Genomic DNA, 18,907 nt, shown 5'->3' with positions numbered 1-18,907 from the left:
GTCTCCTTTGTCCTCGTTGCTTTATATTTCTTATCTCTCAGCCTCATAATTACCCTGCAAGGAAGTTTTATTTTATCGTATTGCAGGTGAAGAAACTGTGACTTGTCTAAGTTAGGGGAACCAGGATTTGTAAAGTCTGGCTTAAAAATCTGGATTCTTCTCCCATTCTGCTCTTCCTAAATGTATTCCTAAGGGTCTTCCATTTTAAACACTGACAATTAATGAATTCAAGGAACCTCTCATATGAAAAAGAAGAATGGGTACTCTGTGGCTAGATTCCCTTTGACAGGAGACTGCATCTGCATGAGTTCTGGGAGTAAGCATCCCTTCTAAGGCCTTTCGTCTGCGTTGAAGAAGGATCAGTGTAAGCGACTTCTGCTCCTCTTTCCTGTCCGCCCTTCCTCACAACCTGCTCTTTAAAGAGAGTGTACTGAGGTCTATTATGTCAAAAATTGACCTAAGAATCCAGGGGGCTCTTCCTCAAAATAGAAATGACCACACCAACAGCTTGTCAAAGGAAGTAGTGATGCCATACATCTAAGACATGGTCTCTGGTCCCCAGTGAAGTCAAGGCTAGAGAGGAGACAAACCTGAAAACCTTTCATTGCAAGGCAGCAAAAGGAATAGCTCAAGAGAAGGCAAGCAAAGGCCCTTCAAGAGCATAGTGAAAGGAGTGTTTCCTTCCCATGGAGGGGCTAGATCATTCCACAGGAGGTAACCTTAGCTGCTTTTGTTTTGTTTGACTCCGGACTGAGGGGGATTTCTGTTTTGAGTGTAATTAACAAGTTTTTAAAGTTGTCCCACATAAACTTCATCTAATATGTTTTCAGTGAATTTGTGGACTCACATCTCTCCACAAGATCTTTTCAAAATATATGGCTGATTTGTGTGGATATCTATCTCATTAGTCCAAATAAAAAACACTCTGGGTGTTTCTGTGCTTGGAGATTGTTTAATTAAGGGGTGGCTTTCAAGTCTGTGCACATATCCCCTGGAGACCTCTGGGTTCCTGAACCCTCCCCTAAGCCCATCTGTGGTGAGGCCTGGGGACCCACATTTTGACCCCCTGTTGGGTTCTGACACCAGTCTTCTCACTGCCCTGTGAACTCCTGCTCTGTTTCAACCTTCAGCAGCACACCTGTGAAATATAAAACAGTGTTTCTCAAATTGGGGCTTGAGGCTCTAGAACAGCTAGCTCCTCGAAAACATTCATGGAAGTTCATGGGTTCTCAGTATTTTCTTAATTTTGTGTTTCATTTTGATGATAATCTTGAGAAAAGTTCATTGAAACATGTTCTGGACTTTCTATAGTACCATTTTATAAAAAAGGACATCTTCCTAGGAGCTGAGGAGAAAATGGTTGATGGTGTGTCATTGAGACATTGTAGACAACTGGGGGCCTAATGGCATGACATTGAGGCAAGCTGAGTCACCACACAGCATTCAGCAGGTCATGCATTCTGAACTCAGTCTTCTGCCACATCATGTTGCAAGTGGCCATTCAGATGCAACAAAACATCTATTGCCTTGAATTAACTGCTCTTAATTTGAATTTGATTCGTTTTATAGTTTTATTGTGTGTGTTTTTGGTTTGGGTTTAGGGTTTGTTTTTTTTTTTTTGGTCTTTTTAGGACCGCACTCGAGGCATATGGAAGTACCCGGGCTAGGGGTCGAATTGGAGCTGTAATTGCTAGCCTACACCACAGCTCACAGCAGCACTGGAAGCTTAACCCATTGAGTGAGGCCAGGGATTGAACCTGAGTCCTCATGGATAATTATCAGGTTTGTTACTACTGAGCCACAATGGGAACTCCAGTTTTATTGTGTTTTATTTGGAAATTTTATCCTGGGTTTCCAAAATATGTAAAAGCCATAGGTAGGAGTTCCCCTTGTGGCACAACAGAATCAGTGATGTCTCTGCAGCAGCAGGGATGCGGGTTCAATCCCCTGGCACAGTGGGTTAAGGATCTGGTGTTGCCATAGCTGTAGTGTGGTTATATCCCTGGCTCAGATTTGACCCCTGGTCCAGGAACTCTGCATGCCGCAGGGCAGCCAAAAAAAAAAAAAAAAGCCATAAATATAGAAATTATTACTTACTTTTGTATTTGAAATATTTAAAGATAATTTAAGTGAACACTGGAAAAGGTAGTCTATATAAATGTTTTTCATTTCACAGGGATCCATACTACATATAAGTTGGACAACATTGGTCTAAACATAAAACATGAGCCTCTTCTGTACTGTGAGGAACAGAAGAGCTCAAAACACATTTGTTTTCCCCATAAGGTTCTTAGCCAAAGTCCTTTCTTACCTCAATTCAAACTTCCCATGCTGGACCTGCTGCACTTAAAATCCACCAGTTCAGCTGTAAAGCTTGGCACATTGTATTGCATTTAGATGATAAAAATAATAACATTTCTGTGTGCTTACTGTATGCCAGGCACTATTGTAAGCACTTTACATGCAGTAATACAGTTAAACCTCCAAAAAAAAAAATCCTATAAAGATACCATTTTCATCCTTATTTACAGAGAAAGAAAGTGAGACACAGGTTTAACCACTTGTTCAAAATCGAACAGTTTCTTAATCTCATTAAACTATGAGCTTCTCAACAGAAGTAGCGTCTTATTTATTTCTCTGTCTACTCTTCCTCCATCACAGTATCTGGAATGTAGTAGGCACTGAGTTATATCTGTTTCAATAATGCTATTTCAAACTTTTTTTAACCAAAAATAAAACTGTTTAAAAAACCCAGAACTTTTAATATTCATCTAAAAATGCACCATGTAGTGGCGAGTCAGTCACTTCTTGCCCCATTTGACATCCCCCCCCCACCTCCCACCCCATGCCTGGAGAATTGAGTGAGTCAAGTCACTGACTTCTGGCTGAATTGGAAGTTATCTTCTGATGCAAATAATCATAAAATGCACAACCGTATGGACACAAGTTTTGAATTCCCGTCCTTATCCCATTGTGCCTTTCCCTCTGTTCCTAAGTAGTACATTTTAACGCTGAGGGGCCTGAAACTCAGAGCCATGAGGAGACTTTATCTAAGGTCATACGATTGACCTTCAAAGTTCAATGCAAAGTTTACAGTTAATGAACGTATATGATATCAATGCCTCAGTATTCCATGTTGCCTCTTGTGGCCACTTTAACAATGTACCTTTAGCCATCCAGTTCTGTGGAGGATTGAGAGACATGCTAAGACCATGTGAGGATTTATCATGTGGGTCTTATTGCTTAAGGATCAGGAAAGAAGAATGGGGCAAATTAAAGCAAATTCAGGGAAACTTGAAAATCCTAACAGGAAAGGCCAAATGCAGTATCATCAGAGATGATGATGACAGTGACAATGATTTTGATGATGACTTTGATGTTAGAAAAGAATAACGAAGAGGAAGCTAACATTTATTAAGGCTTGCATTATGATTCAGGAATTTAGTCTAATTCTTTCTGCAGGTACCAAAATTTTTAAACTTAAGCTATCGGCCCTGTCATCTGTACAGAATTCTTTTTTGTTTTGTTTTGCTTTGTTTTGTTTTTTGTCTTTTTGCCTTTTCTAGGGCCGCACCCACAACATATGGAGGTTCCCAGGCTAGGGGTCTAATCAGAGCTGTAGCTGCCAGCTTACACCACAGTACAGCAACTCAGGATCCAAGCCATATCTGTGACCTACACCACAGCTCACGGCAACACTGGGTCCTCAACCCACTGAGCAAGGTCAGGAATTGAACCCGCAACCTCATGGTTCCTAGTCAGATTCGTTAACCACTGAGCCACAACAGGAACTCCCAGAATTCTTTTTTTAATTGAATTATTTATCATGTGCCAATTTCTGCTGCACGATAAAGTGATTTAGTTGTTACATATATATGCATTCATTTTTGTATTCTTTTCCATTATGGTTTATCACAGGATATTGAATATAGTTCCTTGTGTTATAAAGTAGGACCTTGTTTTTTTTACCCATTCTGTATATAAAAGTTTGTATCTGCTAACCCCGAACTCCCACTCCATCCCTCCCCCACCCTAGAGTTCTTATTACTCTCTACTCTCAGCGTTGCCCCACTTTTGTTTTCTTGCCCTGTGACCTGGAATTGGTTACTTACATTTTCCAAGCCTTAGCTCCCAGTATTTCATAGAGAAGTAGAGAGCATTTATATGGCACCTACTATATAAATTTTTAGTACTTATTTTCCCTTAATTTAATCCCAGCGAAAGCTATAGAGTACCATCCCTCCTAGCAAAGCTTCTGTGCCAAATGGACTAGGAATTTTGTCACCTTTGTAAAAAGCCTTCAGTGACAGCTGTATGGCCCTGGGAAGAGAAGCAAAGGAGAAAGAGCAGAGGAGAGGAAAAACACTACAAAAATTCCCCAAATAGGAGTTCCTGCTATGACACAATGAGATTAACAGTGTCTTGGGAGCACTGAACCAGACATGGTTTCAATCTCCAGCCCTGGCACAATGGGTTAAGTATCCAGTGTTGCTGCAGCTGCAGCATAGGTCGCAACTGCGGCTCTAATCTGATCCCTGGCCTGGGAACTCTGTATGCCATGGGGCAGCCAAAACAGAAAAAAAAATTCCCAAAAGAATGGTTTTGGTCAGAAGCATTTTTTCCCAAAAACGTACCTTTTTGTTTCCCTTTTGCCTAAATGATATGGTCATTGAGATGACAGTTCATATGTCACAGTTCTTTCATTTACACTGTAAACTTACCAGCTCTTTGAATGAATCAAATCATTAATAAAGCTAGAAATGAGATTATGGAAGAAAGAAAAAAAAGTGGATCAGTACTGGGCACCTGGGCCCCAATGCTGACTCCAAATCCAACTCCTAATCCTTTGTTTGTTGGTTTATTTTTTATTATAGTTGATTTACAATGTTTCTTCAATTTCGATTATACAGCAAAGTGACCCAGTCACACACAGCTCCCTGTGCTGTACAGTAGGGCCCCATTGCCCATTCCAAATGTAACAGAAAGCCCAAACTTCCCATCCATTCCACTCCCTCCTCCCTCCCTCTTGGGATTCACACGTCTGCTCTCCTTGGCCATGATCTATTTCTGTTTTGTAGATACGATCATCTCTGCCATAGTTTAGATTCCACAAATAAGTTCTACTGTATGGTATTTGTCTTTCTTTCTGGCTTATTTCACTTAGTATGAGAATCTCTAGTGCCATCCATGTTGCTGCAATGGCACTAGTTTATTTTCTTATGGCTGAGTAGTATTCCATTTGTATATATGTACCACATCTTCTTAATCCATTCATCTGTCAGTGGACATTTGTGTTGTGTCCATGTCTTGGCTATTGTGAATAGTGCTGCAGTGAACATAGGGGTGTGCATGACTTTTTCAAGGAAAGTTTTGTCTGGATATATGCCCAGAAGTGGGATTTCTGGGTCATATGGTAGTGCTATATTTAGTTTTCTGAGGTACCTCCATGCTGTTTTCCATAGTGGTTGTACCAATTTAAATTCCCACCAACAGTGAGGGAGGAGTCCCTTTTCTCCACACCCTGTCCAGTATTTTTTACTTGTTGACTTGTTAATCATGGCCATTCTGACTGGTGTGAAGTGGTACCTCATTGTTTTGATTTGCATTTCTCTAATAAACAGTGATGTTGAGCATTTTCAGTGATTTTGGCCATCTGTATGTCTTCTTTGGAGAATTGTCTATTTAGGTCTTCAACTTCTGGCCCTTTTGTATCCTTTATTATTTGCTCTTTGAGGGCAGGAATTTGGTGCATTGACAGATAGTATTTGATTCTCAACTGTTATAATCATTAACGGGTTAATTAGTTACTTCATTTAGCCGATACTTGTGGAGTGGAAAGACCCTCAACTTGGAGTCGCATATGGTACTTGAGCCCTGAAGCACTAAACCAGTTGTCCATCTTCTCCATGTTTGTTTCCTCCTCTGTATAAAGTCAGGTTTAGAGGGTGCTATGAATACAAAACCTTCACATACTTATTCTGTAAAATCATTAGGGTCGAAGTTGGTACTATGACTTCGGAATTTCTTCTGAACCTACCACCAAAAGATGTTCTTGAAACTCAAAGTATATTTCCACTGTGATTGAATTTCTGACTTACAAAAGAGAGACTTCGGTTTTCATCTTATTGAAGACCAGGGGACAACCTATGGTGATCAAACAGTAGCATGAAACAGAGAAAAGGAAGTAACTGTCATCTGGCTTCTGTGAGCTTGGACAAGTCCATTCACTCCCAGACCTCAGGCTTAGCTGCACACTGAGGTGGCAGATCTGAGCTCCATTTCAGTGAGCCTAAGAGTCTAATATTCTGTTTGTTGAACCACAGCACAGGATAAAAAGTCCAGCCATGAATTCCATAGAGGAATGATTTATGCTGGCTTGGGGACATGAGAGCCTATAAATCAGAGGTGCAAAGACATGAGTATGGATGACGAAATTCATTGAACATTTCCTCTAGGAGGTGTCTCTTTGTGGGTTGTGTGGCGCTTACATTCATTCTTGTCTTTTTCATAGACCTCAGTTTCTAGATTTCATGGTGTTATGTATAATTATGCTTAACTTTTTTCCTGTTTTTTTTTTTTCAGTGCATGGACTCTGTGTTTTTCCTCTTCCTTATGCAAAATAGACATGAATTGTCCTTCTGTTGGATGAATTCACTCATTCATTTATAGTAGTGACACTGTGGTCCAGGGTAGAGTGAAAAAAAGAATATCAGGGTCAGAAGGTCTGGAATTTACAGCATAACTTCCTAGTTATGTGAACCTGAAAAATCCAAGTAGCCTCTCAGCCTTAGAATGCAAAAATGTTGAACAGTGATTTTGTTAGGGTCTTGGGATTATAGGTATGATTTTTTTTTCATTTCTCCATTTTTCAGATGTTCTGAATCATGATTCTCTTGCTTTAAATGGGAGCCTTGAAAAAATTGTGGTGTCGTCTTAATACTGGCTGGGTCTTATTGGCTTCCTTGGCAAGTCCTCCCTTCCTGTTCAGTCTCAAGGCCAAGGACCTACCCCAAACCCTCCCCACCCCACCCCTCTCTGCCACTCCAGCCATGATCCACCATGGTCCACTGGCTTCCTTCACGATCACCTTCATCACACTCAGAATTCTTCACCAGATCTCTCTTTTGCTATCTCCTCAGAACTAATTCCTGTGCCTCACCTTCAACCCCAAGATGGTGTAACTGCATATTCTTCTCAGCCAGTACCAAAGCATCTTGAGCCCATCTTAGCCAGTCTTCAGCACTAATTTAGGATCCACAGCAGAGAGGAGGCCACAACCAACCAGAAAACATGTACTTTGGCTTATACGGTATTCTTAGAAAGACTGAGCCAACCTTTAAAAGCTGAGCTTTCACATTAAAAACCCAAATTTCAACTTTTTCCTTTTTTAATAGGAAGACATAGCAACACAGATCCTTCATTCCCTCAAGGCTACAATAAGAAAACTGTTGACAAAAGCTAAAAATCAGCTGTCCCTCTTAGATGGAGCCTATGGTCCCATCACTCACAGCAGGACCTCTGCTGGCTCTAGGGCACCTTCTAGACAAAGTAGGGAAAGGAATTTTTTCCTCAGTGCAGAGGCAGCCCCACCCAGAGTGCACATCTTGGCAAGGCCAGCAAAGGCTGGATGGATTTCAGTACGCGCTCTCACTAAGGGCCAGCTGGCATGACCATAGGCATCAGCACTGCCCCCACAGCAAAGGCATTTATGTGCCTAGCCTCTGCAGGCTCATGTATAAACTGTACAGAATCATGGCATCTGGCTCCAATGCCATTTATCTGTGGTTCTCCCAGCTCTGCCCTCTACTTTGTCTCCAAGCTTGCTTTCCCAGTCACAGGATGGCTGCCAGAGCTGAGAGTGCTGCCTGCCCCTTCGTTCACCTGCAGATGGAGAGAATTGCCTTCCCACAACCCTAACAAGAGCCCTGAGCTCTGCTCCATTGAATCACTCCTAAGCCAAACCATTTTGGCCAGGACAATGCCCGGCATCAATTGGCTCGGATTTAGGGTATCAGGACAATTCACTAAGGCAAAGTGGAGTGTTTCTCAATAAAGGTATGACTAACATTTGCCCCAGACAATTCTTAGCTGTGCTCTAGTGGCATGTCTCATGGCCACATTTAGCATATCTGGTACCAACCATCATGTGCCAGCTCTGCAACCCAGTCACTGGGGTAACCAAAAATTCCCACACACTGGTTATATCCAGATACTCCTTCACCCAAAGGTCTAGCCGAACTCAGTAGGCTACAACACGGTGGTGAGGGGTAGTTGCTTAAAAACAAAGTCTGGTTCTATTAGGAAGATGGGAGAGTGAGAATTAATTCTGGAAGAGCAATCCACAAATGTTCATCACACTGTCTTCTAGATAGGAAAGAAGATAAAGAAAACCATGGATGCTAAATGTTTAACATGTGATTCCCCTTCAGATGTGCTCCCGGTTACTATGGAAACCCCTTGCTGATTGGAAGCACCTGTAAGAAATGTGACTGCAGTGGAAATTCAGATCCTAACCTGATCTTTGAAGATTGTGATGAGGTCACTGGCCAGTGTAGGAATTGCTTACGCAACACCACTGGATTCAAGTGTGAGCGCTGCGCGCCTGGCTACTATGGGGATGCCAGGAGAGCCAAGAACTGTGCAGGTACAGTGTGTGGTAGTGCAGCAGCTGCCTAATCAGCGAATGTATGGTAGGAGCAGCTTCTCTGTTAAGGCTGAATTTAGATGAATTTATCTTGGGGAAATATTGCAAGTACCCCCTTGACACTTTTCCAGCACAGTCTCAGGTGTGTGCATCCCATACTTGCAGGGATAGGTATTTTTATCAAGACTAATGTAACTTAGCTCGTGAGTAGAATGAACCATGAGACACTAACACTAGTGAACTGTTGTCTTATATTCTTTATGTCCTTCCAGTTTTGATCAGAGGAGGAAATCAGACTTCTCTAGATTACCTATCATTGACTGAGGACTGAATGAAAGTTTGCAGGTTCACATCAGTTTTCTTATTCTGCAAACTGTGTCCCTTTTTTCAGTATGTTTGGTAAAATTGATATTTCAATGAAATAGATTAGCAAGTCAGGGATAGTTTAACCATCTCCTAACTTCCTCAAATTATCAGAATAAATATTTCAAAGATAGTATAAGAAATATTCCCGGTTAGACTTCAGTTAGACTGAAAGGTACAAATTTTATTCAGGATTTCTCCAATCCACTTGCCAGTGGAGATCTTTAGAAATAAATTTGCCTTCCTTTAGGACTAGAGGAAGGCTAAGCCTGAATATTCCTTCTTTTATCAGACTTTGAGGGGAAGAAGAGTGAGGAAGAGGTATTGTGCTCTTGTGGCATGCTTCTGTTGGAGATTCTTTCAGTGAAACAGGTCAATCTCACTTGAAACTTTTAGAAGTGAAGAGCTTGAAATTAAAAAGGAAATGGATTCAATCTACAGAAGTTACAGTAGAATAAACATTCTCCAAGAAAGTTATGTGCACAGACACATAACCCCAAAAACGCAGGGAAGAGAGTTGCTCTGTGCCTTCAGACTAAAAAGACAGGAGACGTCGGAAAGAGTATTGGCAAAATCAGAGACTTAAACATTGACATGCTAAATTCACAGTTAAATTACATAGGTGCAGATCACTCTTAAAGAAGGAGCTAATGTTAGAAGCAATAAAGCATGATCTTGCTGAATTGTTTAATAAATCTGCATTTTGTGGAATATTAAACAGCCAAAATGTAATAAGTGTACGTTCCCTTTAAAGCTAATTTTTTTTATTATTCTATAAAGACAATTAAGAGGTGGAGGGAAATTCACAATTCTATTCCAGCTTATTTCTAGCCTAGATATTTTAATAAATCATTTTTAAATATTAAAAATTAATTTCCATTCCAAAACTCAGTGGAAAATGAACAGTTTGGTGAGACTGAGGTTTTGGTTTTGTTTTTTTCCAAAAAGCATTCTTGAAAATCATCAGTAGATTAATAATGAGTTCTCAAGTCTTCTAAATTCATGTAAATATGTTCCCACTTCTTTCCACAATATTGTTCTTAGCCGTCCCACTAATGGCTATCATTTGGACGTTTGGAGTCAGTCTTGCCAAGGGTCAAGCACTGTAGGAGCCAAGAATGGCTCTTGGGTCTCCTCATTCATTTCTTGCTGGGCTGTTCCTTCCTCACACCTGGCAGTAATCAAACCTGACGTTGGATTAAATTGGAGAATCCGTTTGCAGTGAAAGGATGGCGTTCAGATTCCAGCTGAATGATGGACTCTGTGATCATTTTGTACCTTGTGAAACTGGCCAGGATCTCTTTGGACTAACGCAGATGTAGAACCATATCAGAATCTCAGATAGTTGGGAAAGGAATCCTAAGACAATTAGACTTACTTTTGCTCCAGGGTCACCTTTGAAAATCTCACTGAGCCGGGGCTTTTGGATGAGGGAAATAATCACTATAGCATAGACTCCACATGATCTTAAGAAAGACTAGAATTAATCTCCATTGACGATTATATACTGATAGCCAGTATTTCTGCAAACCACAAAAACATTGCCAAATTTTAGGCATTAAGAAATGAATCCTTAATCTCTTGTTTTTGTTTCCCACAGTGTGCAATTGTGGGGGTGGTCCATGTGACAGCGTAACTGGAGAATGCTTGGAAGAAGGTTTTGAACTCCCTACAGGCATGGACTGCCCAACCATAAGTAAAAATAACAGTACATGATTGACTAACCCACTTTCTCTAATGTGCTGCAGGTGTAGGATTAAGATAAGCTGTGTAATACCCTCTCTCTAGAAATTGCCAGAGTCCCACCCTTGGCTTTAACCCTGTCTGTGCCTCAAGCAAATGGGCTCTAAACAGAAGACATTCAGTCCACTGATTCCAATTGGCAGATAGGTGATTTATATTTCAACATCTCTATTTTAGAAAACTTATTTTATCAAGTTTAAAGTAAGTTCAGCATCTTACTTGGCAGGTAAAGGCAAAGTTGTAAATACAGTTCCCAATGACTAAGTTCATTTTAGCTCCTTTTTCTATATTATCTCTTCAGGTCCTCAGATAATGTGATCCACAGACAATGCTTTAAAATGCTGGGGAAACTGAGATACAAGATATTTAAGGTTTAAGTGGCTTTTCCCAAATCACTCCACATTCTGAAGTGGTACCCGAAATAAAATATTCAGGCCCTGTGAGATGGAGCTGCCCTCTTTCTTTCCTAGGTTTCTCTGTCTCTCCTGTGGTTCAAATCATGAGTAATCCTAATGGTGCAAGAACCTGCTGAAATATTTCAAAACAAATGCCCAGAGCATCTTAATGACCTCTCAAATATCCTTCGAGTCCTTAGCCTAGAAAAGTCCATGATTGAATCTTAGAAGAATTTAAGGAAAGCTTTGCCTTAGAAAACCTTCTACCAAGAAAGTAACTAATATTTGGCTTTAGGAGTTCCCACTGTAGTGCAGCAAGGTTGGAGGCATCTCTGGAGTGCTGGGATCCAGGTTCTATCACCAGCCTGGTACAGTAGGTTAAGGATCCGCCATTGCCGTCGTAGCAGTGTATGTTCTGATCCCTGGTCTTGGAACTCCATGTGCTGTGGGTCAGCCAAAAAAGAAAAAAAAACATACATATATACACATAAATAGATACATATATACAGATATCTATGTGTGTATATCTATATTTGGCTTTAAGTAGAGTGGTTTAAAGACTACTTTAACATTAGATATCTCCTCCCACAAACAAAAGTACCTCAAACTCTCAGTCCCTCTGAGCACAGCACATCATATTACTGATCTCAGAAGGTGACATAGGATATGAAGCACAAGCAGGGCAAAGTTTACACACTTACAGCACAGGTGGTCCACTAAGCAAAGTCACTTTAAAGACATCAAGATGACTGCCTGGCCCTACACAGCTCCACCAGCCTGATACACTGGCTGAGGAGTCATTCCTTTGAAAGAGCATACGAGTTAAGAGTACGTTAAAACTTCAAATAACACATTAACATATTAACAACCATTAACACTTTGGTCTCCATTTATCAGTTCTCTAGAGAAGAGCAATCTAGGGGAAAGAGACTGGGAACAGGAAGCTTTCAAAAGATGTCCTTATGAGCATGTCACAGGAGGGCACTGGGTCCCTGGAGGGGATGACAGTGGTCAGAGGAACTCAAACATGCAATGCAGGAAGCAGCAAGAAACTGCTCCCTGCCTCACCACGTGTGCAGGTTTGGCAGCTGTCAGGGAGTAATAGTCACAAACAGTGACGTCCTACAGGCCTGCTGCTTGCTGAAGCGTTCATCCAGCCACAAGGTCAGGCCATAGGGAGGTGCCAAGCCATCCCTGGGGTGAGGCAAAGGTCTTAGAACCCAAATAGCCAGTAAGAAAAGCTGTGAGGAGAGGAAGAGTACCTGTCCATGCCTCATCACCAGCCAGCACCAAGCAGAAGCCCACAGCCAGAGGTGGAGAGTCACGCCAGACATCTTTCTCCCACCACCAAGCAAAGTCGGAGCCGGTGCTCCCCGCCCACCCATCTCTCAGATGCTTCCCTCTGTGCTTCCTTCCCTCTCTCTTCAACCTTTAGTGTTCATGTTAACCTACTTTTCTGTGGCCTGTGTTTGGTTTTTGTTACGTTTTAAGCAGGGATAGTGCCTGGTGTACACTTTGGTTCATGTTAGGCTCTACTCTCCTGTGAGTATGAGGGCTAGTGTCATGGCCCAGAAACAGCTCCTCAGAAAACAAAAACACAAATAGTATTAACCAAGGAAGTGCACACAGTGATCGATTTAAAGCGGTATCCTTTCCAGCTGACCCTTGATATTGAAGAAACGACATGTCCATTTTACCTGCAGGCTGTGATAAGTGCATCTGGGATCTGACTGATGACCTTCGGTTAGCTGCACTCTCCATCGAAGAAAGCAAATCCGGTCTGTTGAGTGTGTCATCTGGTGCTGCTGCTCATAGGCATGTGAACGAAATCAACTCCACCATCTACCTCCTCAAAGTATGCAGGAATGGTGTATCTTCTGCTTGTTTTCATTCTGACTTCACGGGGTCATTCCTAATAACTCTCATCTCTTTTAGTATCTGATTCCAGTGGCTATGTTATAGATTGTGAGACCTAGGAAACTCTGAAAAGTGGATGGTAGTCCAGGAGCTATCATCTATAAAAAAAGGTTAACATGGCAAATGAAAGTACTACAAACTAGTATGTGTGTGCAAAGCTATTGATGGAGGAGAAACACATTTCCCTGGTGGAGCTGTACATTGGTTCTTCAAGTCAACACCACAGACGTACATTACCTTAGCTTCAGTTTGCCATGTTTCCAGGGGTTTCTCTCAAAACTCCCTCCCTCTCTCTCTTTCTCCTTCCTTCCCTCCCTCTCTCTCCTGCCCTTACCTTTCCTTCTCGCTGACACACATTCTTTCTGATTTTTTCGACACTCACACGCACATTCAAACACACAAGCATACTCACCATGCTCTGTTAACATCTAACAAGCAAGTTATAGTCAGCAGTTAAAAACTCTAAGAGTTCAGGATTAATAGATGCAAACTGCTACATATAGAATGGATAAATATTGAGGTCCTGCTCTACAGCACAGGGAACTATGTCCAATCACATGCGATGGAACATGATGAAAGATAATATGAGAAAGAGCGTGTGTATAGATGTATGACTGGCCCACTTTGCTGTACAGCAGAAATTGACAGACCAATGTAAATCAACTATAAAAAATTTTTATTTTTAAAGATAAAAATATGTAAGAGCACTTATGTATCTAAGTTTTAAGAGGTATTTTTCTCCCTCTAAATTATGGGTTTCTATCACAACCTACAGATTTTTTAAAAAAAACAATAATAATTAGCTAAAAGGATAATAGAATTAATACCGACACACTTTTTTACATTGTTAGTCAATTTAGCATAATGGTTAAGAGCATAAACCTTGACACTAGAATGCTTGGATTCAAATATCAGCTTTGGTGCTTACTAGCTATGTGAACTTGTGTAAGTTATTTAATCTCTTTATTCTTCAGTTTCCTCATCTGGAATGAGGGTAATTATTATACCTGTCTCATGGGTTGTTGAAAAAATTCAGTGATTTGTGACATGTAAGCAATTAGAACAGTACCTGACATAGAAAATACACATTACTCTGCTTTTTGAATATAAATAATACCCACAGCAATTGCCCAAATATGCAAAGTGTAAAACTAAACAAAAATCACAAAATAGGAGTTCCCGTCATGGCTCAGCAATTAACGAATCTAACTAACATCCGTGAGGACAGAGGTTCGATCCCTGGCATCGCTCAGTGGGTTAAGGATCCAGCATTGCCATGAACTGTGGTGTAGGTCACAGAAAGCAGCTTGGATCCTGTGTTGCTATGGCTGTGGCATGGGCCAGCAGCTGTAGCTCCAATTTGACCCCTAGCCTGGGAACCTCCATATGCCACAGGTGCAGCCCTAAAAAACAAACAAACAAACAAACAAAATCACAAAATACTAGAGCTGGATGGAATTTGTGAGTCCTGTGTTCCCAGTTTAAGAATTGTTCTTATCTAAACTCATCTGTTTGGACATATGAAGGCACTAATTATCAGAGGAGTCACTTAGTCTCAGTCCTCTTGATACCACTCAAATCCTCTTTCCCCATAGCAAAACTTCAAGTTATGAGTAATTATTATGTTTTAAATGGTGATACTATAGCTGATGAGAAGTCAGTGCTGAGATTGAAGGGCTTACTCCAAAGTAATCAGAGGAAAGCTACATTTGGACCAAACTCCTCAAAAAAATGGAAGAAAAGGGGGCAAATGATCTGAAATAGAGTTAGTTTTTCCTTATACCAAAAAGAGTAAAGTGAATTTTTAAACTCCACTTGATTTGATCCAGGGGGGCTATCATCTCCAAGACCTGTCAAAATTGAAGTTTTAAAATTCAGACACCCAAGACCACTGCCAGTCTGTATTGTGCCTTTGTGCAAGTTTGAAAAGGTACTCTTTCCCCAGAACCAGCACATCCCAAGCCAGAGTCTCCAGCCTAGTAAGTGGGGCTTACAGTATTTCAGCCCCAGAGCCCTCAGGCCCCCTCCTGCAGATCTCAAACTTTATACCAGCCTATAGCAGCATTTGGACTGCATTATTTTGACAGCAAAGGGTCACACTGAATCTTCTTACACTGAAAGAATTTTATGTATATTTTTACAAGCCTGATGTGCACACCTACTGACTGGAAAAATATGTTGTTGTTTTTTTCCCATAGACAAAATTGTCAGAAAGAGAAAATCAGTATGTCCTAAGAAAGATACAAATCAACAGTGCTGAAAACACAATGAAGAGCCTTCTGTCTGACGTGGAAGAATTGGCTGAAAGGGTATGTGTTCAGTTTTTGGAACTAACTTCAGAGAAAGGATTTAACTGGTGTGAGACTGGCTAGTCACAAATGACTGAGGCTTAACACAACCCAGAAAAAATGCAGTGACCCAGATGCCTTAAAATAAATCAAGGCAAGACCAGAGGAGAAAGTTATTATACTTGGTCTCTACTGTGTCTTCCTGTTTTGACTGGTATTCTTGAAAAACCATGTTTATGGGAGCTTTCATTGTATTTGCTCTTAGTAAATATGGTTGATATATGATTCAATTAGGATAATCATTCAACAGTTTGCCTTAACATTTTATGGCTAAGAGCTATAGAGCATCCATAAATAAACTTTATTATATAAAATATAAATTTTTGCTAAAGGATGCATTAAATAATAAAAGGAAAGAAGACAGATTGGTTGAGAAAGCAATTTTGTAGTTTGGCAGAAAAAAAAAAGCACTTTGGGCTTTCATTTTATACTATATACTAAAATAGATCCCAGACAGATTAAAGGTGAATTTAAATCTCAAATCTGGCATTCCCGTTGTGGTACAGTGGAAACTAATCCGATTAGTATCCATGAGGATGTGGTTTTGATCCCTGGCCTCAATCAGTTGGTTAAGGATCCAGCGTTGCTGTGAGCTATGGTGTAGGTCTCAGAGGCAGCTCAGATCTGGTATTGCTGCGGCTGTGGCGTAGGCTGGCAGCTGCAGCTCCAATTCGACCCCTAGCCTAGAAACTTCCAATTGCCTCAGGTGCAGCCCTAAAAAGCAAATAATAATGATAATAATCATAAATCATAAATCCACAAGAAAACAGAACTGGATAATTATTAAACCTTTAAAGGAAGTAACAGTGAATTTATATTTACTGTTAAAGAGAGAATAGATTTGACAAGATAAATTTCAAATACTCAGTAAAACAACTTTTTTGTGAAAAAAGTTGAGATTAAGAAAAATGTTGAGGAAAATATGACTTGTTAAAGCTCTCACCAATTAACAAGAAAAACATTAATAAAATATGAGCAGAGTCAGTGCGAGAGACTATTAAATACCTTCCCCAATAGCCTAATGGAAAAATATCCATCCTCTGTACTAATTAAAAAAATAAAACTAAGCCACAAGGTGCTATGTTTAATGTATTAAAATGTTTAACACATTCTTTTCTAATTATGTTCCACCAGTTCTGCCCAGAGTATTCTAGAATTTCTGCTTTCAGATACTGATGTTTGACATTATAAATTGTTGAAATTCTTTTCAAAAACAATTTTCATTTTTTATAAAAATAAAGGTAAGAATAACTGATCATCTCTTTTGACCTCGGGCCTCTTAAAATTTAAGAGATCATGCTTCTAAAAATGTGAATTATTCTAATTGAGTCCTTGGAAGATTCAGCTACTTTTAAATGCATATGAAAATTGTGTCCCTTTTTCCCATGCAGTGGAGCATGGTAATCCAACCATGAGTGTTTGAAGAGCTGTGAGACCTCTTAAGTTTCAAAGGAAATACCCAGAAAGAAAGCTTTGTGAAAACTTATCGTAATTTCATTGCAGTGTCTTGGCTAGAAAGAAGTGTCTCAAAATCTTGAGGAAATGTTTTCACCAAGATTAGTTCCTCCTATAGCTCAGACACAGAGTTACTGATCCTTTTGTTGTATGGTTTTCCCACTTCCAATATAAGTTAGATGCAGGCTTTCATGGGGAGAAAGTAATGCAAGCTTGCAAGGGATATCACAGTAGAAAAGGCTCCCAAAAAAGTACATACCACCAAAGCGAGAAGTTGCTGATTGTAAACTACTGGAACATCCACCCAGCTGTTTCCATTGATTCTTATTTAAAACAGCATCCTTCTGACTACAGTACCAATAGTACTGATGGTGCAGGAACCTGCTTAAAAATGGGGTTCAAAACAAATGCCCAGAGCTGGTCTTAATGACTTATCAAGCATCCTTCAAGCCCTTAGTCTAAAAAAGATTCTTAGAAGGATTTAAGAAAAGCTTTGTCTTAGAAAGCCTTCTATCAAGAAAGTAACTAATATTTAACTTTAGTTAGAGTGTAGGATTTCACTGTAGATTCCTACATTGTGATAAAAATCGCAGAGTAACTTTACCTCATGAACTTGAAAATACAGTTGATCCTTGAACAACACAGATTTGAACTGTGCAGGTCAACTTATACACAGATTTTTTTCAGTAAGTGCATACTACAGTACTACATGAACCACAGTTGGTAGAATCCGCGGATATAGAACTTCAGACACAAAAGGCTGACTGTAAAGTTAAACATGGATATTCAACTGTATCGGTGCCCCTGAACCCTTGTGTTCAAGGGTCAACTGTACCTCTCTATGCAAAGTATCCGTCACATGAATCTCATATAACCCAAATCTCGCAATGTTCATTAATCTAAAGTTTTTTTCCCCAACCTCCAAATCCAAGTCCTCTAGCTCCCTTTTGGGAAATCCTACAGCCCTTTCCCACTCACTACTTCTGGGATACCCCTAAAGTATGCCTATGCATTTGTGTCCCCAAATAGCCACTCCTCAAAAAAGGTCTCACTTTTGCCACTGCTGATCATGTCTTAATGAAGGTACCAAGGCCTGTGTCACGATTCCACTCTCCCATGTTCCCAAAGCCACATGCTCAAAGTAAGAATGAGACTAGGCTACAAGCAGAGGTGAAGACAGTGGCCCTCTCCCGACCTCAGTGCTGCCCTTTGCCATCTGGATCGAGAAGGTGCACTGCAGAGCCTGGCCTCTCAGGACTGGCTCAGGAAGGTGCAACATCGTTCCCTCTACTTCTCCATCTCCTCCAACTCTTCCCTACTCCTGCAGCCACAGCAGAAGCTCCCTGCATATCAACATGTATGGATCTTTAGGGTTGAAAGGAAAATGGGTCACTTCCATGCCTTAAAAACATCTGAGCTTCATCTCTGACCCTAACAAAAAGGACAAAAAATCAAAATGTTTCAATTCCAATGGACCAGAAGCATGAATAACCTTGAGCTTGGCCTTGTGGAAGATTAACTGTAAAGCAAGAAGCAGAAGACAATGCTAAAGATGTTCTCAGAAGCCAAATCATGAAGAACCTTACCCACCATGCTCATCTTGTGGACTTTGGAAAACACTGAGGCATTTACCTAGAACAGTGAGCTGATGAGATTTCAAATTTCAGAAATATTCCTCTGCAGTAGGGATGACAGATTGGTGAGTTTAAGACTGAACACAGGGACACCACTTAGGAGATTGCCGCAGTAGTCAAAACAAGAGTGGTCGATTGCCACCTTGTCTTCGTTTCAAAAGAATTTGCAATGAACAGGGATGAACTTAGACTGTGGTGGGTGGTGGGGAACAGGAGAAGAGGCCAGAATGGCAACTGGAATGAAAATGAATAGGTGACCAAGACTGAAAATTGATAATGGATTACTCTGGATCTTGTAAGGGTGAGACTTCTGTGGATTCCAGAGGGCAGTTAGAGATTGAGTCTGTAGCTCAAGAGAGGAGATCGAGGCTAAAAGGTATTTGGAAGTCAATGTTTAGAAGATAACTA

General features: G+C 40.6%; 1 protein-coding gene across 3 annotated transcripts in view; it reads left to right on the top strand.

The window, feature by feature from the left end:
* The window catches only part of LAMA4 (laminin subunit alpha 4), a 152,234-nt gene that overhangs the window by 61,983 nt on the left and 71,344 nt on the right, over window positions 1-18,907 (top strand). For 2 of the 3 annotated variants that reach the window (XM_047762940.1, XM_047762950.1), the window contains 4 exons: window positions 8,430-8,644; window positions 10,608-10,703; window positions 12,849-13,000; window positions 15,261-15,371. In XM_047762940.1, the coding sequence (XP_047618896.1) occupies window positions 8,430-8,644; window positions 10,608-10,703; window positions 12,849-13,000; window positions 15,261-15,371 (574 nt within the window). The remainder of the gene's footprint in view (window positions 1-8,429; window positions 8,645-10,607; window positions 10,704-12,848; window positions 13,001-15,260; window positions 15,372-18,907) is intronic. The other variant, XM_047762958.1, reaches the window with a different exon arrangement.

The sequence above is a fragment of the Phacochoerus africanus genome, chromosome 2 (genome assembly GCF_016906955.1).
Source record: "Phacochoerus africanus isolate WHEZ1 chromosome 2, ROS_Pafr_v1, whole genome shotgun sequence".
Classification (NCBI taxonomy): Eukaryota; Metazoa; Chordata; class Mammalia; order Artiodactyla; family Suidae; genus Phacochoerus; species Phacochoerus africanus.
The sequence above is the reverse complement of the archived record's forward strand: the minus strand, read 5'-3'. Positions and strand labels throughout refer to the sequence as shown.